This window comes from Strongylocentrotus purpuratus, unplaced genomic scaffold, assembly GCF_000002235.5.
Source record: "Strongylocentrotus purpuratus isolate Spur 01 unplaced genomic scaffold, Spur_5.0 spur5_scaffold_15, whole genome shotgun sequence".
Lineage (NCBI taxonomy): Eukaryota > Metazoa > Echinodermata > Echinoidea > Camarodonta > Strongylocentrotidae > Strongylocentrotus > Strongylocentrotus purpuratus.
This window is the reverse complement of record NW_022145600.1, coordinates 7,189,242-7,212,216: the sequence shown is the minus strand read 5'-3', so window position 1 is coordinate 7,212,216 and position 22,975 is coordinate 7,189,242. Positions and strand designations below refer to the sequence as shown.

Sequence of the window (22,975 nt, the reverse complement as noted above, 5' to 3'; positions counted from 1 at the left end):
TGTTATTCAAGATATGTAATTTCACAACCTAGGTGATACATGAAAATTTGAATTCTGTTTTATCTTGTCATTGTAAATCATAATATATTATTACGTTATAAGATAAATTGTTCTTATAGTTTTAGGAAGTTATTTTTTAATCTCTTGTTTGCAGTTCATGTTTGTTATTTTATAGTGGCCATATTGTAGTTAATAATGTATGTTTTAATAGTTTCACTGAAACATTGTTTATTTACACACATGCCTTAAAATGTTTTGTCTTTCAACTGTGATTTTGATGATGTATTTGTTTTGTGCAATAAATGCATATTTTTCTGGTATTTGTTAGTGTGTTGTTGTTTTTTGTGGGTGTTACATAAACCTTGATTGTCAGGGGTGAGAAACAATATTTTGTTCTTTTCATCCATTTCCACTCGCTCCATGTATTTCCCACTATCTTTCTCCCTCCCTCTCTCCCCCTCCCCCTCCCTCTCTCTTGCTCTTTAAATACTTCAATTCTTTTCCTCCTATTTTATCACACCGTCTCTCTCTCCCTCCCTTTCTTCCCCTTTCTTTTGCACTCTCTCTCGCTCGCTCTCACTTCAATTCTTTTCCTCTCATATTTAACACCAAGTCTCTCCATCCTCCACCCCCCCCCCCCTTCCATCTCTGGTTTAAGTGAATAAGTAGAATACAGACCTTGGGTGTTTACTCCAGTCGAAAATACACTGAAATACTGATATAATATTATATAGTGAGCTACATGTATCAATGACACCTATTCAAAGAAACTGCTTAACCTAAAAACGGCTTTGTCATCTGAAGTGAGATCTTGCAATTAAATTGTGTACTTTGCATGTAAAAGTAAGATAGGACACAAAACAGATCAAAGTGCATCATTACTGTTCCATAATATGGACATTTTATTATAAAAAATAGATATAAAATATACAGTTTTTATTTTTATTTTCTTCAGAATTCATTGATCAAAATAAGGAACAGAACAAAAACATGTATAAAGTTTGAAAACGAGTTACGAACACAATATAAACATATAGACAGAAAATGAAGAATTGCATTCTGAACTTTTTAGAGTTAAAGGGCAATCCAACCCTTGTAATAAGTTGATTTGTATGAAAGCAGAAAAATAACAAACATAAATAAATGAATCGGAACAATAGCAAGGAAGTTATGAATGTTTGAAATATGAGATCACTATTCTATGCAAATTTCAAATTGGTAGTTTGGTCACTGGATTGTGACTGGGACGTGGATAACTCTCCCATTTCGGCCGCGTACAAAAATATCATTCATTATATGTTGGAATAGATGGGAAAGTAGGCTGGCACTACATCACATTGACATAACCGCCTCGTCCAAATTAAAGTGACCATAGGTATAGTGATGACAACTTTCTAAAATTCATAACTTTTTTACATTTAGTCAGATTTAATTGAAACTTTCATCGTTTGGCTTCTCTGATTTTTCTGCTTTCTTTTAGAGTACTAGTAGATGTCTGTTTGGGTTGGATTTCCCTTTAAGATCCTAAGTTGGACTTTATAATTATGGAAAGACATTAGTATCCTTGAAAATATTTTGTAAAAGTTATTTTTAAAGGCATAAAATGTTGATTCAAATTATTCATATTTTCTATAATCATGGGAGATTTCGTGTTCTTGATGTGGAATGTATGAAAAGTCTAAAATACTTTAATTTTTGCTTATGAATATATTTCATTATAAGGCTACAAATGGCTCTCCATAATATTGAAGTCCAACTTGGAGTTAAGTTTGACTTAGAATATTTGTGAAACACCCCCCTGGTCAGATAAATAAACTTGAACCTTGTTTAGGTCTTGATGAAATCCCACCAGAATTTTAAAAAATAATTTGGACCTTTTGTAATACAAAATAATGACGCAATTAGAAGTATGCAAAATGAATAACAGCTAGCTACAGCATGAAGTTAGCAAACTTTTAATAAAAAACACTTTACACAGATATTTTTGGTATGTTGCTTGATGTGTACTGCAAATTTCATGACAGTTAATTAAGACTCCCTTAGATCAAATATGACAGTAGCAGTTTTGAAGTGAGTTTCTTTGTGCTGACCCTACACCTTTAAATAAACATAGCTTTCGGTAAGATCATCTCAGGCACGTTTGCAAGTACTGTACTATACTGCCAAGCCACATGCCTTGAACAGTAATATCATGATCATGTGACATTTCCTTCAAGGTCACCTGACTATCTTCACTAGCTCTGGGCAGGTGAGCAGCGAGTTAAACGAATTGAAGGTGATGGTGAATCTGTATCAGCTGGGTTCTTCCTGGGTGTTTGATATGCTATAATACAGGCACAGCATTCCGTCTTCCATCTGGAACAAAATCAAACAAAATATGAGCATACTTGATAAATAGTGGTCAATTTGTCATGTAAATGTGGTAAATTGAAGCTATGCATGTGGGGGTCTACCCAACATTTATTTATTCCCCGGGTGATCTATTTTCAACAGCAATATTTGCTTTAGGCTTTATTTTTTCAAAGATTATGTAAAGTAGCCAAGATTGCAATGGGGTTTAGGTTATATTTAAGGTTAGGGCTAGAGTGAAGTATATAGTGCGGGGTCCAGAGTTGAAACTACGAATTTGACTCGCATACCAAACTGACAGAGGAGCAATTGTCGCCAAATGGTCTCTCTCTTGCATATTTTTATGACAAATTTACGTACTTCCAATGTTGGATTACCACTAGTTATGCAAATGAGTACTTCGCACAAACTGTGCAGAATTTATTACCCACATTTGAATAATAAAGAGTTATTTATTTACCTGCTCTTCTGTGCTCTGAGCCCAAATCTGTTTCAAAGTAACGTCTGGTTCTAAGATGTCTTCCTCACAGAGAACGTCCACCTATCATATCAAGACAGAATATATCAGTGGTTTGTGATGAGAGCTTGCACTTAAAGGGATTGGGTAACTTTGTCTCAGATTCTGAAACTAAATCCTGGATTTAGCTCATGCTGCAATAATAATTATAAACCTTTAGGTCAGTCAGGAGCCCCATGACTTTTACAAGCCGGTCGCCTGTCTGATTGTCAAGATATTTATGATTGGAAATTGAAATCAAATTTTGCATTTTTCTAACGGTTTTCATAACACTACAGTCTATTACAGAAAACGAGTATGGTAAGACCAGTCACTCAAAGAATTTTACTTTTTGGAGGCACTTCATGACCATTTTGAAGTGCAATTTTTTAGGGCTTCAATATTACACCATATCACAGACACTGATAACACATAGAGGGCCATGCATCTCAGATTTAACATTGTTAAACGATCCCTTTGATAATATAATTCTATCCCTCCATCGTCAAAGAGACTTCGCCCTACGGTACGGTAGTTTAGGAAGTGAAAATTTGTGTCATTTTTGGTGACATTTCATAGCTTATTTCATCTTTTCAAGCCTGATTTCTGCATGAGAGCAAGGATACTGTGTTCAGAAAACTTTTTGTTTTCAAACCTTAATTTTCCAGAAATACACTACCATGAATCCCAGGGACTATACATGCTTTATGACCTTAACAAGGAAAACAAACACAACCCCCACCCCCCTAAAATCTGAAGAAAAAAAAATCTGCTGTCATATGGGAACATGTATTGTATTGTATTTATTAAACTTCATAGATGTACATCAATATTCTGTTTATAAACATATAAATCAATTTACAATGTAATGAAACAAATCAATATTCTGTTTGTAAACATATATATCATATAAATCAATGTACAATGCAGTGCATATAGCAAAACAGAAGGGAATTATATACAGCAGAAACACTCTTTTTTCTTCTTGTAATACATGGCATATTATAATGCATAGAGTAAATAATATAATGTACCATAATACATCCAAAGATTTAGATATATAAAACCTAATATAGTAATCTTCTAAATGTTCTATCATGTAAAACAAGGACACCTTGTATACCAAGTTACACCTCTTACCTCAAGAGGACTTTGAATGTTCAACTTGTGGGTGATGAACCTCTGTATCTGACTCACAGTGACACGGTTTGGTACAAGAATATACTTCTTTGGCAGAGGCTGCGGAGAAAAAAAGAGAGAGGGTTGACAAATAAGAAATCAAACCTGAAAGGAGAGGGAAAGAAATACTAAGTGAGGAACAGGACAGGAAAATAATAGGTTAAAGGCCCACTACACTACTTGTAGCTACTTGTGCCCTCTATATAACAAACCATGCCTAATCGGTAACCATTGGTCCCCCATGATCCTCTTTTTCTTATGTTAACTGAGAGCTGAGTTGATGAGATAACCACCTGTCTAGTGACCTTGCAGGGCAGTCTAATCCCTCCTGTAAACTATGGCAGATACGCTTTAAAGGGTATATAAGGCAAAGCTTGAAAGAGAAAGAGAGTGAAGGGAAAATATCATGCAAAAGGATAGGGGAGTGAATGTTATCTGTATGCACATCAAAATAACTTCTTAAAAATTTCACATCCTGCAGTCAAATTTAACTTTCGGATTAAACTTAATTTTAGAATGATTCTTTCTGTCAACTTTTTGTTTATGAAATTTAACTGCTTGATTAGATGCTCTTGATCATTTCAAGATTGGATATTATTCTTTTTTCTTCTTCTCCAAAGTCCGAAGTAGACATACCTTGAAAGTTGGACAGCCTTCCGATGACCTGTAAACAGGAATAAATAACAACAACTGTGTCACTACCAATTCACGACCTTCCAAAAGCATCATAATTTCTTTTTACATGACTGACATCATTATATCTTTCATTGTATTGCAATGCGATATTGTGAATCCAAAAATGCCCATCTCACAAGCTCAACATGAACAGTTAATAGCTAAAGAAAGCTTCTACATTAAACAGAAGGGAAGCTCAATTTCAAAAACGTAATTAACATAATGTTACTGAAGCACAATACACAATACATTAAAAAAAGCATCTTATATGTACACAAGTTTAAAATTTTATACCAAAATAGCAGATTAAACAATACAATAGGAAATCATAAGGCAAATATCTACCCAAAAAAAGTTCATGAGCAGAAGACTCGGTACCTACTTTTTTGTTCAATTGCACTTTTTTAAACTGCACTGCCTTTTCCTCAGTTTTATCTTATTCTTTTAATGCAACCTTTCTTAAAATTGTGATGATTGTTAAATGCTATGTTGAAATGTAATTATTTTGTCTGTATTTATATATTTATATTTGTTTGTACATGTATAGCACCTTTAAATGTCCGAAGGCAAATTTTTTTTATTTTTTACATGACAATAAATTATCTTGAATCTTGAATCTTGTGACAAAATATGAAGCAGCAGAGAGAAAGGAGGATGGAAGGCGAAAGAAAGAAAGACCCAGGAAGAGGTGGATGGATTGTAATTAGGAACAACTGGAAATTGGAAATTGAATGGCTAGACAGGACAACACGGAGAGCTGTAATGACGATACCTGACCCCCCCCCCCCCCCACACCCTGTAGAGGGGACCGAGGGATGATGATGATGATGATAATGAAATAACAAATGAAGTAACTATGGTCAAGTCACAGGCTTACCCTGCATACTCCAGGAGAACCGCAACGTGAAGCTCAGTATTTCTTGGCGCTACCACAGGCTCTGGGGATGGCAGTTCTGTAAAACAAAAATCATCATAATATTAAATATAGATGTTGGTCAGTTTCCAAGTGCAGAAGGTCATAATTTGCTGATACCAGACATCCAGGAAATACCATAAATGGGTGTGCAGGTCTCACACACAGCAAACCAGTAATCCCAGCAGGATATAGCCCTGGTCTCTTGAAGAGTCTTCGGGTGAGGGACTTTACCATATGGGGGAATGGATGGGAAATGCAGAGCATTACATAAGGCCTGTTGTAAACACCTCCTGAATAGTGTCAAACTCCCAATGAGAGCCCACTACTATGCATCTTCAGTCTCAGGACAAACTATCATATTGGTATAACTCACACAATTTATAGCTTAAGTAATACATCGAGCAGGTTTCATATTTAATAGGTTGATATTATTTGCTCTTTATCGTTTTTCATTAAGTACAAAGAGAGAAAAATATATTAGGTTTCAGTAAGCTACTGAAGGATTAACAGGGGGACTATGTTTATAGGACAATGTTTACCTTTCTGTGGTTGCTCAAGATTTCTCTCTTTCCAGAATCTCACCTCCCTAGCTTTCTCATCTGCAAAATGGTAAACAAAAAAGATGGCTTCAATTGTATTCAAAATGATAAAAAAAACTTCTTTCACAATTGATGGCACATGCAAAAACAAAGCAACAACCAGTGATGTAACTTCCATGATGTACTTTCACAACTGAAATGCATAACTTGTAAGAAAGGTTCCATTGCTGTGCAGTTCAATATTGGTTACATCATTTTACTAATTAATGAATTCGCTTGTAACTTGAGTACCTTATGACCTTTAGATATCATAGCTACATGTTTGAAACATGGCTTACATATTAATGACCGTCAATTTTAAAGCATTATTCTTTCATCTAATAGCACAAAATCATAACTTGCAGGCATACCTAACTAAGAGATACATATATACCTGTACATGTAGTTTAAACAATTTTGTTTTGAAAGACATTTAAACAAATTTCAAGACAATTTTTACCTTCCTCGATATACGGCAGTAGTTTGTAGACAATTTCCTGTATCGTTCGATCCAGCCTATGGTGCAGAAATAGACAATGAAATGGTCAACGTTACAGATCCATAGTAGTGCAGACGCGTAGTAGTAGCGTAATGGTAAAGTCATTATTTTACATTTCCCTCATCCGAAGACTCTCTGGGAGACTAGGGGGTATTTCTTGATAGGACTACGGTTTGCTTTGTGCGAGACTTGTACACCCATTAATAGGTTAATCCATCAAGCCTTGAGAAAAATCGTAAGTATGCAAGAGCCCTAAAACAGTATCAAAATGTAAGTATATAAATGATGTAAAATACAAGTTTAAAAGGTAATATAATAATACCTAGCTCAGTGTTATATAGGCCTGAAGAAAACATGTCTTTATAACATTACGCGTATTAACAGTTACATCAAAACTTATTAAATAATGAAAATAAATCAGTTTATAATCTTAAAAATTACAGGTTAAAAATATGTACCCTTATGCACACCCCAAGACTTTAAAAATACTGCAAACTAACAGAAAAAAAGTAAAGTGAGACATAAAGATAATAAGAAAAGGATATATCCACTTACTTGAGGCTTAGGACTGGATTTGAGGGATGAATAAGGACATCACAAGTTGGACAAAGTTCATTTTTCTTGATATACATAATAAGGCAACTCTTACAAACTGAAATGGGAAAAAAGAGAATGTACACACACAAAATAATGACACTAATGATACAATTTTTAAAGGAATTTTAAATCACTTTTTTAAATGTAGAATAAATTTTATTTACAATGCAAATTAAAAGATTATACTGAAAATATCATAATGCTATAACATATAGTGTTACTCAGTACATTATACTTGATTTGAAATCTTTAATTTTTTCATTTTTCTTGTGTGAAATCTACTCTAATATCCCTGTATAGAAATTTAAAAAATTAAACTGTTTTTTAATGTAAAATGTGGAATAAATAGACTACAACTTCAAACTTTAATATATCTGTAATATATAAATATATATTTGTAGGAGATTCAATACACATTCCCTTGACCCTACGTGTAAGCCCTGCAACCTAGTTCCTACCTTTCCAATAGCTGTCATCTCTGAAATGGGATGATAGAATGACATCGTTCTTGGGATAACTAGGAGTCTACACTAGGTGGCTGACAGTCCATGATACCAACGACTCATGACTGACTGACTGACTGACTGACTGACAGCCTTTGAGGCCCAACGGCCTAAAAGAAAGAGCTAATCACTATGAACATGACTGACAAAGAAAGCGGACAAAATATACAGTTCCTCAGGTAGACAAAGGAACATCCCTTCACTGCTATTATGTAAAAATGTGTAGAACAGGTGTCACATGCATATTCACTTTTTACATAATAGCATTGAAGGTATGTTCCTTTGTCTACCTGAGAAACTGTATATTTTGTCTGCTTTCTTTGTCAGTCATGTTCATAGTGAATGCCGGTCTCATAGACCGCTAGCCTCATGTGATTCCTGTCTTGTGTGTCATCAGTGTCATGGGCTGTCGGTCTCATGGGCTGCAGGTCTACAGAAATGTCTCGAACTAGAATAAAGGTTGGAAGAGGGAGAATCACTGAGCAACCCTTTTGATACTTACATGTATGAAGGCACTCTGTTAAAGTTGTAGCATCAATCAGGTAGCCTCCACACAGGTGACATGTAATGTACTGATTCACTTCTGTCAGCCGAATGTAGATCTGTTTGAATAGAAATATACAACTTTGTATTTTTATGTGAACCTCTTTTTTACGGAGGGGGAGGGGGGTTCTTTTTACTCCACATGTTTGCTGTTTGTTTTTCCATGTCATTTTTAGGAGATAGCTATATTTACAAAATTAAAATTATGAATATTAAACACTCTTTTTTCAAACACTTCTATACAGTGGTGTTTGGCAAATTTGAGAATCAGTACAGATAGTAGAGGGTGTCTTAGAAAAATGTCCTACACAGAAATGTTTACTTAAATTGGATAACTAATAAGAGGAGTTATGAATTTTGAAAAAGTATGTAAAAGCATGGAACAATGAGAATCACTACACAAATTGACAATTTGGTTATCAGTTTGTGATGTCATGTCCTCAATTTCTTTATATATTTTAATCCCATTAATTTCCCTTTTTGTCCCCCAAAACTTGATTTCTCCATGCCTTAGGCTTACCAGTAGCCCAAGTTATGTGATTTGTATGATATTGCATGCATGACATTTTACGAAATATTTTATGAACTTTGAACAATCGATACATTTTCTGAGTATATTATATTCATAATAATTGACTTTTATATAAATAGTTTATCAAAATTAGCATTTTTAATGAGTTAACTGAAAAAATTACTCTATATTAGTGTATCCACACAAAAACATATTACTATCAACCTAACTTGGATGCTGGTGTGAAGAAATAAGATTCTGAGGGGGAAAATAGGAAATTTATGTTATCAATATAAAGATAACAATTTGTGGATAGTGAGGCAATGACGTCACATACTCATGAGTGAGTTGCCAATTTGTCTTGTGATTTTCAAAGTTTTTCATGTCATCAAAAATTCATAACTTTCTTATTAGTTATCAGATTTTGCTCAAACTTTTTTGATTGGTTTGTCTGATTTTTCTGCTTTTATTGAAAATAATTTTTTTTGGAGTGGACTTGCCCTTTAAGTAATGGTCCAACATGTATGGGTACGAGTGTGCAGTAGGGGCGGCGGTCCAAGAATAAGGATCGTCCGTACAAACTAGGATCGTCTTTGTAAACACAGACAGAAGCGTCCACAAAAATAAGGATCATCCTTATTTTCGCTGATGATTCTGATTTCCAACCTGCACGCTGGAGATGCGAAATATGGATTCCGCTGTAATTTTCTTGATGCATTTTACATTGATTTTGTACAGAGACTTTCACGTTATGAGCAATAAATTCTTGGGAAGCAGTGAACTGGGGGTGTTTTATCACGCAGAATTTCTTTTTTTGCATCACCAGCGCAGAGGGCAGGAGAAAAAAAAACTTTAAAAATGTGGAAGATCCTTTTTTTTGAGGAAGCATTTTGTCTGCGTATACTAAGGCTGTGACGAGTAGTCGAATACTCAAGTACTTGCCCTGTTGACAACTACTCGAGTACTCGGACGCCATTTTTAAAAAAATTTTTGCAACCACCGTACTACAGGAGCAGTATCCCAGGTCCGTCTCCGAAAACTCACGCAATTTTACTTTGAGTTGCAGTTGAAGGCGCCGATTTAATAATAATAACAGTAAACAATGCTGTTTTAAAAATCAAAGAAGGCAGAATAATCCATTTTCCTCCGAGTCCAAACAGAAATCTGGACATTTGGTCCCAGTTTATGAGTGGTGAGTTTGACAGCGATTGAGCTGGGAAACATTTTTACCGACGGTACCATGCCGGCGGCCGGCGCTCTCCCTGGCACGGGTAAGCGTTGGCCTGGACAGTGCCAGGTGACCGGGAATTTTTTATTTATTTATTTTTTGTTTTCTTTTGTTTTTTTGCGGCCGAATATTCGAGTACGAGGAATCGTACTAGTGTAGTTGTCAACAGTGAGAGTATTCGACTACTCGTCGCAGCCCTATAAAACATGATAAAATAGGGTTAAGGTTAGAACTTAGATGACATAGTGAATAGCCTAGGTGGCTGTCGCAAAAGGAAATCTTTCTGAATCGGCGCTAGTGTAGTTTCGTATCCCTTTTTTTAAGCAGTTTTTTTACCAGTTTAATATCGATTCTTAGCAAAGGAATTTTAGCCCAATTTTTTACTAATTTTAATCATAATCATATATTGCATTTACCACCTGAATTTGGATCACATCCGACATCGGGAAGCCTCCGTTTAGGGCTTCGATGTCGACGTCGTCGCTCAGTACCGTCTCCGCGCTATAGCTTTGCAACGCAAACTGAAGCTATCAGTCTAAAATTATGCAAACTTCGCGTATGTTTATGGTATTACGCACATGCACGATACCATAAATTATACGAGAAGCTTGCATAATTTTAGACTGGTAGCTTCAGTTTGAGTTGCAAAGCTATAGCGCGGAGATGGTACTGAGCGACGACGTCGACATCGAAGCCCTAAACGGAGGCTTCCCGATGTCGGATGTGATCCAAATTCAGGTGGTAAATGCAATATATGATTATGATTAAAATTAGGAAAAAATTGGGCTAAAATTCCTTTGCTAAGAATGGATATGAAACTGCTAAACAAATGGATACGAAACTACAGTAGCACCTCTGAATCAACAAACAAATTGTTGTCTGTTGATTTTGATTCTTTTTATTTCCATTCTCAAATGTCAAATAGAGTAAAGGAGCCCGTTTTCGGCCACTTAAGACAAAATCCTTTTTTTAGGACCCTTTACTTCCTATTTATTATCATTTTGTGTTCAAATCATAAAGCAAATATTATTATTATTTAAACAAAAAAAGAATCCCAGAAAAAAATCACGAATTGCCATGACAATATTCATTTCAATTTTCACTGTTTTGGAGCCAGTTATCGGCCGAGCGTTTCAGTTTACGGCCGCATGTACAAAGTCAATAGGAAGCGCTCGCGCGCGCCGTGCGTTTCCGCGCTGATGTATAGCACAAGCGGGCGGAGCAGGTATCCCACGCCGGAGCTCCCTGGTGCTCGCCTGGCCGAAGACAGGCACATCGGTGATCGGAAGTTTGAATCTGAATTAGACAGACATATCGTGTGTGCGTGGCAGGGTCCGGCTGCATTGATTTAATACATGCGATGAGATACTTTTGAGCTTGCGACTAACACAAAATCGGGCTCTAAATCTGAAAAATACTTGAAATAAAGCTGATTTTATGGTACCCATATTTCTTACATACACGCGTAAGATACTCGATTTTTCAGATTCGGGTAGCGGGACCGCCGATTACATCGCTAAAATGTGATATTTTAGGATATATTTTTCATTGCAAATGTGGTTCTTCAGTGACACTGGCATGGTATGGTATGAGTGGGATATGTGTTATGCTATTGTGCGATGTATTTTAGAGTGATTTTACCTTGCATCCAACCAATCGGCCAAAAACGGGAACTGGCCGATTACGGGCTCCTTTACTCTGTCTCTAGATCATCTAGATCTACAGAAAGGTATTTTTCCATTTCAAAATATGTAAGGCGATATAAATTTCACTTCTGTTCTTTACTTATTTGTCTGCCCTCCCTCCCCCCCCCCCCCCCAAAAAAAAAAAAAACAACTTTAGCTTGACCGGGTCCCCTTGCATAAAAATAAAGTGGGTAGACCTTCTAGGTCTAGATAAACAACACGAAAATGAAAAACGAGAGTCACATTATGAAGTTAATTTCTCACAGATTATGTCATCTTCCAACTCCACGCTTTCTTACCGGCACTTGTTGGCCTCTCAGAATTCGGCGAGACATTTTGAAGTACCCAGACAGGAGGAAAATAATGAAAAAGCGGTAGGCCTAGATATATTTCTAGTTCAATTCAACATGCCCTAGCTGCATACATGTTCATCATAGCTTGATAGAGGGCGCAAAATTAAAAAAGACATGTGGGTGTGCTATCGCCTAGGTGCGGGGGGGGGGGGGAGGCTTTTTTTTATATATATATATATATATGTTTTGGAATTTTAAAAAAAGTATGTCCACTCCCCCCCCCCCCCCCCGCTAATTCAGCTGCTGGCTGAATCGTTGCAAAATTTTTGGGACACCCATAGCTTGATGAAAAAAAAATTACCCAAAGGGGGGGGGGGAGGTTTTTGCTCCATAATACACCCATTCAAAAAATGAAGGGGAGGTTAACCCACAATCCCCCCCCCCCCTGCGTACGCGCCTGCCGCAGATACTGCTTAAGCATTATACTTTGCAGTCGGGTGTAATTGTCTTAATATTGATTTGCAAGCTAGCGATATGTGAGGTCGTAGTGAGAAAAACTGCATCTAACAAAGCTAGAGGAAAAATAAAATCATGGTGGGACTTTAAGCAAAATCTAATCATGAACGAATAAAAAGACATCAAGTTATAAAAAACACAATGATAATGATATCAACTTTAAATGCGAGCGAGCTTTGGCTGTAATTAAGTTGCTCTTAGTCGCATATTAAGTAGGGAGTAAATTTTATGGAGAGAGGAAAAAGAGACATTATTTATCCATGGGGAAAAGGGCACTTATTATAAAAGCGGAACTTATTTGAGTTGAAAATGGGGCACTTTTCACACCTGATAAAGGCCACTCATCAGAGAAAAGGCACTCAGTTACGAGAATGGAAAAAGGGGCATTTATTACAAATAAAAGGGGATCAATTATCAGAAGGAAAATGGAACTTATTTGAAAGGAAAATTGGGCATGTGTCAAAATAAAGGGAACAGTTATCAAATATACGAAGTTAAAGAGGGAAAGAAAAATGCACTTGTTAAAATAAAAGGGCACCTCTCAGATTTGAATGTAGGCAATTATCATAGGTGGTAAACGGCACTGATGTGGAACGGGCACCTCTTAGGAATTAACAAGCCGGGCACTTATTACCTTTTCTTCTTCTTCTTCTTCTTCTTCTTCTTCTTCTTCTTCTTCTTCTTCTTCTTCTTCTTCTTCTTCTTCTTCTTCTTCTTCTTCTTCTTCTTCTTCTTCTTCTTCTTCTTCTTCTTCTTCTTCTTCTTCTTCTTCTTCTTCTTCTTCTTCTTCTTCTCCTCCTCCTCCTCCTCCTCCTCCTCCTCCTCCTCCTTCTTCTTCTTCTTCTTCTTCTTCTTCTTCTTCTTCTTCTTCTTCTTCTTCTTCTTCTTCTTCTTCTTCTTCTTCTTCTTCTTCTTCTTCTTCTTCTTCTTCTTCTTCTTCTTCTCTTCTTCTTCTTCTTCTTCTTCTTCTTCTTCTTCTTCTTCTTCTTCTTCTTCTTCTTCTTCTTCTTCTTCTTCTTCTTCTTCTTCTTCTTCTTCTTCTTCTTCTTCTTCTTCTTCTTCTTCTTCTTCTTCTTCTTCTTCTTCTTCTTCTTCTTCTTCTTCTTCTTCTTCTTCTACAAAAAAAAAGGGGAGAAACATAAAATATAGCGCCATCTTTCGACGAGCGAGTGTAAACACGCAATTTGCATTGACACTGAGCTAGTACTAGTAGAAAGTTTCGTGATTTTGTTCATGTAACGTAAACATTCCAACGAACAAAACACCTCTTCTAAACTGTCGGTAAGTGTTTATGCTTTACTATAGATCTAGACTATGCCATTATTATTGAATTTGGATGGAAGAGGGTCTAAATCTATTTACTGTAACTGTGATGAGTCGTCACCTGGCCTGGTTTGTGCTTGCTTGCGTGATCATGGACATGGTGATTATGTTATTAATTCTTCCCTGCTGACCTGGGTGCTGTACCCGCGGCGGGACCCCGCTTGAGCTCGAGGCACGGCTGACCATTCTATTTTAAGCCTCGGATTTTTTTTGTTAGTAAAAATAAATTGCTTCCTTCAGGAGGGCCTAGGGGGGGGGGGGGCTGGTCCGAGAATGAGGATCGTCCGCGTAAAAAAGAGGATATCCACGTAAAAGCGGACAACTACGTCTGCATTTTGATGGACACTTTTTTTTCTTCAGCGCTCTGGTAGGCACATTCATGGGCCACTAGAGGGCGCATTGCGCGCGTACGAAAATCTGAATGGCCTTGCTGCGGTGGTTCGGCAATAATCAGCCCAAAACTTGGATATGGGAGGGTGGAAGGATATATCTTTTTTATAATGTTATCTGGTCTTACCCTTAACAGGGTGCTACAAGAATTTTTTTCACCACTTGCCCTGTCGGGCAAGTGGGTTTTCAATTTACTTGCCCAAACAATATTTCCACTTGCCCAAAACTTTAAAGCGAAAAAGGACTCGAGGTTAAAGCATTATTATCTCGTAATGATAAGTTAGTGTTTTAGATAGCAAATTAATGCACATACATGTACAGTGTAACTGTACTGAATAATAACCTAATATGTCAAAGAAAATGGTCAACAAAGGATGGTTGAAGGTTTAAAAAACGCATTTTATTGATTCTCCATAAATAATCAGATTCACATGAATCTCGGCAAGGCAGAATGGTTCAAGCAGGTTTAAGTTTTTAATATTCAGTCATGTAAAAAAGCATAATGACCCTGTTGTAAAAAATATGATACAAACATGTCATTAATGGTAGCCACATGTACCATGGTGCAACATCACATGTGTGTCTGTGCAAGCCGCTGTCATTTGGAAACGTAGGCTAATTTTCAGCTGTTAATAATTTGGGTCAACTCTTCCATCAAGAAACGTCATGTAAATAATTGGTAATCAACTATTTTAAATAAAGTACGGACATTTTTATTTCATCATTCACTGCTATAAATATCATGCCAAAATTTGTAAATTCTTACTAAATAATAATATTGAAGATATTTTACGATAAATCTCGGATAAGTATGCGAAAACTAGACTAAACAACGTCGCTAAAACCATGAAAACAAAACAACAACGGCTTATATTCTGGGGGTCTCGATACTATTATCAAAATGACTCGCTCGGTCGGATCTTGAGACCGCAGTAATAAATTGAAAACGAGACAAAAACATTCATCTGATTTATATGAGCAGCGAGTTTTAAATAATATGTTCACAATCATTAACAGTCATTATGAATAAATATCAAACATTTGACTTTTTGTACTTACTAGAAAATCCCTGTTGTTTATTCCATTCCGATTCGCACGTGTTCATTTCCCTAGAATAATGACGTCATATTTGGCGTGATTCAACCAATCGGCAATCAGAGAATAGCAAAGGCCTGTCGGTGCGGCCTGCAGAGCTAGAGAGAGAGAGCGCGAATAAGCTCGCAGCTGGTACGATCGCGCTAGCTGTCTCTAGCTAGCTCACGGCCGGCCGTGCGTGGAGGCGGAGCGGCATTCATGGCTTGAAGTGTCACTGTTGCATGCGCGCTGAGCTAGCTGAGCTGGCTAGCTGTCTGTGAAGTTTTTTCGAAATCGGAACGATCGCTTTTTTGCTTCTGGATTTTGACGACGGGTAAGAAGTTGACGGGTGAATGGTAGAGTTCTTGGACACTAGGAAATTACTGTAAAAGTATCACTTGCCCGAATCGGGCAAGTGATAATTTGATTTACTTGCCCGACGGCTCAATTTGGTTGCCCCGGGACGTCGGGCAAGCGGGTTCGTCGCGCCCTGTTAACCATCCTATGTTTAATCTATGTAGAAATAACATGCGAGTACGATAAGAGAAACATCGGGCCCGTTACTGATGCAACTTTTAAAATATTAGCCTAGAAATGACCACCAAACGGAAAAAATTGACATTTTTTCCCGACAAATCTTCATAAAATCTGATTTATAAACAAGTCACATCTAGGTACACTCATAGATCTAATACAAATACGATTTTCTGAAAATTCAGGTATTATTTTTTAAGTTTCTTTCAAGTATATTTCTGCGCATTGCAGCGCCAATGTTCTTCACTGCTTCAAAATCACCCTTGAAATTTTTTTTTTGCAACGAATTTGTTACGAGGTCCGCGAGTGTTCCCCGTTCCTTGCGTGTTGAAAGTTTGGTAATACATAGTTTACATTGACTCGCGCACGAAAAAATGGTCGAAAACAAAATGTCAAATGAAGAAATAAACAAGCTTTTGTATAGTTATAAGAGTTCTACCGAGGTTTCTTTGTCGATTTAATTTATTTTGTAGTCTCAATTAGAATTCATAATTATCTCACTGAAAAGTTAAGAAACCGACGATGTTCTCGATCGTAGTTATTTTCATTTTGCCAGCAGCCGATCTAGCGTTGTTTGGACAAAAAGCTACGCCGCTGCCTTCCCACGCGAACCCTTCAGAGTCCCGCTAAAATGGCGCTCTGCGGAGCTCCGAAGCTGCGTTGGTATCGCTGCAAACTCTCTGCCGGCTAGCTCCCCACGACGGACCATTCGCGGTATGGCGAGAGTGTGTGTGTGAGGTACGATTTTGTATTCGAGAACGCACGTAATGCAACCATGCGCGTCATATTCAGCTGTCGAATGTGTACGACCAATTTTACATGTACGATTTTTAGTACAGATACTTGGTCAGTTTTCTTCTTATATCTTTGGTTTTACAACATTTAAAAATATAATTTCTTCAAATTTGCTCCTGACTCGGTTCAGACTAATTGTGTGATGTGTTTTCAAGTCAATTTTTTGAATATATTTTTTTGCATGAATTTGCCTAGCTCTGGCTCTGGCTCTGCAAGTTTCAGGTTCCCGATCTGCGCGTTGGCAGTGCAAAAAAAACAGTTTTCAGTAATAAAAAAAAGCCTAATTCAATGTCTACTTTTATTAGTTGTCCGTCTTCCTGAGGATTTATTGTTCATAACGTGCAAGTCTCTGCAAGTGAATATGAAATATATCATGGACCATCATCGCGGCGGAATCTATTTTTTCGCATGGCAAACGCGCAGATCAGAAATAATAATTGTCCATAAAAAATGTGGTCGATCCTTATTTTTTAGGACGCGTCTGTCCACGTTGATGGAGACAATCCTTGTTTATGCGGACGATCCTTATTCTCAGACCAGCGCCCTTACTGTTTTGCAAGTCGCCACCACTTTGTTTGGCCTTTTGGGAGGAGTTCTATTCTTTCTCTTATTCATGCCTTATAAGCAATACATTTGAATACTTTTTTTTTTCAGTCTCAGCATTGTTTTTCTAATCTATCTACCACTAGCCCACTAATGTCTAATGATCATCAGTTCATTAGTGAATAGGCTCCTTACTACTCTTGGGCTAAAAATAGAAAAACCATCAAGAGTCATTAAAATCACAACCCAAAAGTTTTGCAAATATCACAGAGTTTGCAAGTCAGTCAACATCTATAATGCAGCATAGGATTATGGAAAATTCTCATCATAGATCCTGTACGGTCACAGTCATCTATCAAACTTTCTCACTCTCAGTGATCATCATTTGACTGGCGATATCAGCAAGATGCCTCGTCAGACCCGCAGATCTTTCACTGCCTCATTTAAGCTGTCGGTATGTGAGAGAGCCGAAATAATGGGCAATCGGGCAGCAGGCAGGCAATTTAAAGTAGACGAGTCCCAAGTTCGGAAGTGGAAGGCACAAAGGGCAAAACTAGAGGAAGTTCCAGCGCACAAGAAAGCACTGAGGGGAGGAGCTGCAAAGTGGCCAGAGTTGGAAGAGCGGCTTATCGTCTGGATCGCAGAGGAACTACAGCAAGGATGCAGTGTCTCGAACCGTGCTCTTCGACGCAAGGCGAAGGAGATAGCAGACAGTGCGGGCATCCAGGGCTTTACAGCCAGCTCTTCCTGGACTGTAGGTTTCAGGAGTCGACACAGGATCTCGATGTCTAACCACGATGTTGACCTACATGTACCAGAACACCTTGAGGAGGAGACCATGGTAGTGCTGAGATCGATCTTCAAAGAAGAGATTGTGGATGAAGAATTTGAGGGCTTCTAGAATCTAGCCCAATTTTACACCAACGGCCCTTTTCAGGGCCCCAAATATCCAAGAAAGAATTCAAAGGATTAAACTCGATCTTCTGTTCACTCTATGCAAAACTCTCATAATGAATAATAAACCCTTTCATTTCCTATCATTTATATCCACTGGTATGGGTGATTGATATAAATACTTTTAAGGGTTCAAGTAAAGAAATTTGACCATGTTTTCTATTCATATTTAAGAGAGGTAAAAGAAATAAACTTGATCATACTATCAAGTTAGTACACAAGAAGTAGAGGAGGGGGCATTGCTGTGCCACTTGTGCAACAATGTCTTAGTAACTGTGTAGTTAGCTTTTTCTTCTTTTTTTTTCTGGTGGAAGTACAGTATGGACGTGGAATTGGGGTTGGATAAATGAGTAGGATATTGTAAAAACAAATTTTTGTTCTCTACTTGGATTTTTTTTTTTTTTTTGTAGGTGAAGCATACATGGCACCATGAGTGAGCTGAAATCATTTTTGTACAGCCTCTTGGGGAAGAAGAAGTTGACCCCCGATTACGATATCCGCAACTCCGGTCCAAAGCACCGTCAAAGATTTCTTTGTGAAGTAAGTACCTGTAGTACACTATTGTGGTAGTATTTGATGATTGATGGTAGTTAGCTAATTGATTGCATGTTTCAGAAGGAAGGGAGAGTTGATTTAAAGGGGAAGTCCACCCTCATATAAAGTTGATTTTTAATAAAAAAGTAAACAAATAAGAGGAACATGCAAGTCGGTGAAAGTTTGAGAAAATTCTGATTAAAAAATAAGATTTTTGTTTGTTTTGGGTATTGATGATGGAATAGATTTGTGCAATGTTTTTTTTTCCGGGGGGGGGGGGGGGGGGGGGGGTTGCTGAGGAGCATGTAATTTATTTTTTATTCAAATCTAGGCTATCTAGCATTAATACCTGGTTGTTGGGGTGGGGGGGGACCAAAAAACTTTCCCTGCCATCTGGCAGTCTGATGGAGTCGTGCTGAGAAGCATGTGTGTGAATGATATTTACAGAAAGACGTTATTTCTGAATTTAGGCTTTTGATTTTTATTCCGGCTTTGTAGGATTTGAGAAGTACATGTCAAGGCATTTATTGTTATGCAATGGTTGCTATTTTGAACATCAGTATTTATAGAGTTTTTGTTCTGCTTGAATCAGGTTCGTGTTCCTACCTATTCTTATGTGGGTGTTGGTAACTCCACCAGCAAGAAGGACTCCCAGTTGAATGCTGCCAAAGACTTTCTGATGTTTCTGGTCCGCAGTGGAGAATTGAACCAGAAAGACATCCCAGCCATGGATGTGACTGTGAGTATACATGAAGTACTGGCTATTACATCTAATTTCATCATTGAGTTGGGCTTGACACTTTCAATTTCCTGAATTACTCCAGAACATCCAAATTAACATCTCAAATTTTCTATCTAGGCCCACCCCCCCCCCCCCCCTTCCCCTCTCTGAAAACGAAAGTTTGGGTGGAACCTTAATACCATTGTCAATACTCTGCCTAGATGTTTAAACAAAAAAAATCCATATTGTATTGTGAAGATTGTGACCATTCACTTTGATGAATGACTTATCATTGAATAAAATGTACCCTCACTTTTCATCCATGTAGCATGTTTTTTTTTTCCTTCTCTTTAGGGGCTTGAGCAATAGTGAACTCTGGCTAGTGATCATTAAACATTTTAGGGTATAAACCAAGAAAATGATCAAGTGGATGTTTGTTTTTTGTTTCCTTTGTACATCGTAGAAAACTGTAACATCAAAAACATCAATAAAGAATTTAAAAAAAAGTACACCAATACATCTTGCCATCACCTATCTTTTCTCTCTTTATCTCTTTCTAGGCCCCCGTTGCATCAAGCTCCAATGAAGGGCCTTCATCGCTGCCACCAGGGATGTCGGCCCCTCATCAGGCTCTAGGGATAGGCCCTGGTCCAGGTCCAGGCCCAGGGGACATGGGAGGAGGTGGAGGGGAACATGGCGGCGGAGGGGAACACGGTGGTAGAGGTAAGATCTAATATGCAATACAAATGACCTAATATCTTTCAAATACATTAGACTGGTTTACTAACCTATTCACATTTTATACTTACTTTTTGTAATCTTCCACATGGGAACAAAGAGCACAAGAAAAACTGTAAGTCCCTTGGTTGCTTGTTATGTAACTGGTTAACTGTTTTGTCAGAAACAATATTGTTGACAACACTTACAAATTATTTTTCACCTTCATCAGAACTTGCTATCTTAAGTTTGTGCATTCATTCAGTTGACAGTGTCACTATCTCTGTTTGTAACTTGCAGACAGCTATGATGGGAGTATGCCTTCATATCAGAGGAGTTTCTTTGACAGGCAGGGGGACAAGCGGAAACTGGAAGAGGTAATTTACTTGTTGGTTTCATTCCTTTTTGTTTTACATTGAACATTTGATGGAAGCCACAACAGTTTAAAGGGATCGTTTAACAATGTTAAATCTGAGATACACGGTCCTACATGTTATCAGTGTCTGTGATATGGTGTAACGTTGAAGCCCTAAAAAAATCGCGCTTCAAAATGATCAAGAAGTGCCTCAAAAAAGTAAAAATCTTTGAGTGACCGGTTATACCATACTCGTTTTCCCCAATAGACTGTAGTGTTATGAAAACCGTCAGGCGAACGGTTTTCAAAATTTGTAATTCCAATCATAAATATCTTGATAATCAGACAGGCGATCGGCTTGTAAAAGTCATGGGGTTCCTGACTGACCTAAAGGTTTATAATTATCATTGCATCATGAACTAAATCCAGAATTTTGTTTCAGAATCTGAGACAAAGTTACCGGATCCCTTTAATGATAAGGGATTCATTGCCCTAGGGGGGGGGGGGGGGGGGCAGGTGTTATTGCCTGGAGGTAGGTATCCTAGGGACTTCATGGTAGTGTAGTTATGGAATGGGGGGGGGGGGGTAAGTTCTAGATTTTTCATGAAGTAATCCCAGAAAGAGGTTTCCGCTGTGTTGACTGAAATGCTATTGATAATGAAGACCCAAATTAGAGTCCCAAAAGACCTGAGATAATTTTGGGGGTTGTTTTTATGCTAATTACTGGATAGATAATTTTCTTCCAATGTGAGATATTCCAATGTGAGATGTTGCTTACTTACAAGCATTTATGCTTTCTTAGCAGTCAGGTAAAATAACCACCACCACCAAACTCAGTATTTTTTATTTAATATTTAATAAAAAGGAAAATTAGGTTCATTTGACCAAGCGGATCTATCAATACGATAATAAGCGGTTCAGAGCAGATACTCCAGAGAATACCGATAGTTGCTTACTCCCGAGGCTGAAACAGTTTCCCTTTCAAATCCCTTTAGGGTATGCCTATTTCAATAACAAGCAACAACAAAAGAAAAAAAGAAAAAAGAGGATTTTATTCTCTTTTCCTCCTGTTCCTTTTAAGACTACCCCATTGACCACTCACATGATCTCCCTATTCCTCTGCCGTCGTCTAGGCCGAAGGAGCCGACATGAACGCCGCTATCCATGGCAACTGGACCATCAGCAATGCCAAGTCCCGCCTCCACCAGTACGTCCAGACCAATCGGATACAGGCTGATTATAAGTATACACCCGTCGGGCAGGATCACAACAGGTAATGGATTTGTTCCCCGTGAGATTATATCTTTTAGGAGTGACCTCTTTGTAGAAGTAATTACAGTCAAACCTGCTTTACTGACCACCTGTCTACAAAGGCCACATTATTTGTTCTCCTTTAAAATGGTTTCTCATTGAAACATGTACTAAAGGAACCTGTCTACAAAGACCACGTGTCAACAAAGACCACTTTTTGTGATTCCCTTGGGCGGTCGCTATTGACAAGTTTGACTGTACATGGACGTCCTAAAATTGCTTTGAAGTACACATGGAGCTGTAGTCTGGAACATGGCTTCTTAGTGCAAGAGATCGGTACATACCTGAGCATAATTTTGCATTAAGATGAATGAACCTCACATGGTTAGAATACTTTCTAGCATCCCTGACTGCTGATGCTCAAATTATGCAGGTTTCACATTATCTTGGTGTAGTGGGATGAGATGAAAAGCTTTATCACATATAGTGTACTTCAGATTACTATAGTTAGCTGTCCCCATCTGCAGTTTAACCCTATTTAGCCCGGGGGGGGGGGGCTTGAGAAGCCCCCCCCCTCATTTTTCGCGATAATTTTTTAACGCAAGAAAATCTTGCACTGAAATTTTGTGACTTTTTTCTTTTGAGTCTTGCGCAACTTTTGAAAGAAATTTTTCGAAAATCGGACCTACCATTACAAAGTCACGTGTCCTTTTGTCTTCGCATGTCAGCCCGAAAATCGCTCATTTTTGTGATTTGTGTACAAAACATATGGAAATCTCATTTTTCAAATAAAGAGGTAAAACATTGGTTATTTGGTCTTGTTTAGATTTTAGGTGTTTATTTTGGGGTCAAAATAGTTGAATTATAGTTGGAAATGAAATAAAACAACAAAAACAATAAAATACATAAGTTAAAAAAACAAAGAAATACATAAGAAATTATCAAAACAATAGATAACATAAGGAATAACCCTGGTTTTTCAAATTTTTGTGTTGTATTATTATTCCAAATGGTCTAACAAATATATGTAGTGAGAAAGCATGCTTAAATATGAATAATGTCTGATTTATGGGCAAAAATGTGAATTTAATGACCTTATTTGCATAAATTACCATAAATATGCAAATGAGTGAATTTTTCAAAAAAATTGAAATTACCATAGTATTCTATACACTTCACTTGACATGTATGCAAATTTTCGCGGCGATCGGGCGTT

At 37.5% G+C, this 22,975-nt stretch overlaps 2 protein-coding genes across 2 annotated transcripts in view; one reads left to right on the top strand and one right to left on the bottom strand.

Annotated features, from left to right (window-relative positions):
- Nucleotides 1-1,827: 1,827 nt before the first annotated feature.
- LOC762695 (polycomb group RING finger protein 6) lies at nt 1,828-12,190 on the bottom strand. The gene is made up of 10 exons (XM_030985468.1): nt 12,059-12,190; nt 8,295-8,394; nt 7,248-7,344; nt 6,654-6,709; nt 6,155-6,214; nt 5,577-5,652; nt 4,661-4,688; nt 3,986-4,084; nt 2,810-2,890; nt 1,828-2,355 (listed from the first exon to the last, which is right to left on the bottom strand). The coding sequence occupies exons 1-10, from the start codon at nt 12,092-12,094 to the stop codon at nt 2,293-2,295; spliced, it is 696 nt and encodes a 231-aa protein (XP_030841328.1). The 5' UTR covers nt 12,095-12,190; the 3' UTR covers nt 1,828-2,292.
- A 1,559-nt stretch (nt 12,191-13,749) lies between these two features.
- The window catches only part of LOC583110 (ATP-dependent RNA helicase A), a 42,275-nt gene continuing 33,049 nt past the window's right edge, over nt 13,750-22,975 (top strand). Inside the window, exons 1-6 of the mRNA XM_030986441.1 lie at nt 13,750-13,849; nt 18,592-18,721; nt 19,308-19,454; nt 19,997-20,159; nt 20,454-20,530; nt 21,642-21,781. Of these exons, the coding sequence (XP_030842301.1) occupies nt 18,611-18,721; nt 19,308-19,454; nt 19,997-20,159; nt 20,454-20,530; nt 21,642-21,781 (638 nt within the window). The 5' untranslated portion in view covers nt 13,750-13,849; nt 18,592-18,610. The remainder of the gene's footprint in view (nt 13,850-18,591; nt 18,722-19,307; nt 19,455-19,996; nt 20,160-20,453; nt 20,531-21,641; nt 21,782-22,975) is intronic.

Excerpts from the sequence above, each read along its gene's own strand:
- LOC762695 (XM_030985468.1), bottom strand. The coding sequence starts at position 12,094 with ATGTCTCGCCGAATTCTGAGAGGCCAACAAGTGCCG. Across the intron at positions 6,710-7,247 it reads AATCCAGTCCTAAGCCTCAA|GCTGGATCGAACGATACAGG; the intron begins GTAAGTGGATAT and ends TCTGCACCATAG. Across the intron at positions 2,891-3,985 it reads ACATTCAAAGTCCTCTTGAG|GTGGACGTTCTCTGTGAGGA; the intron begins GTAAGAGGTGTA and ends TTGATATGATAG.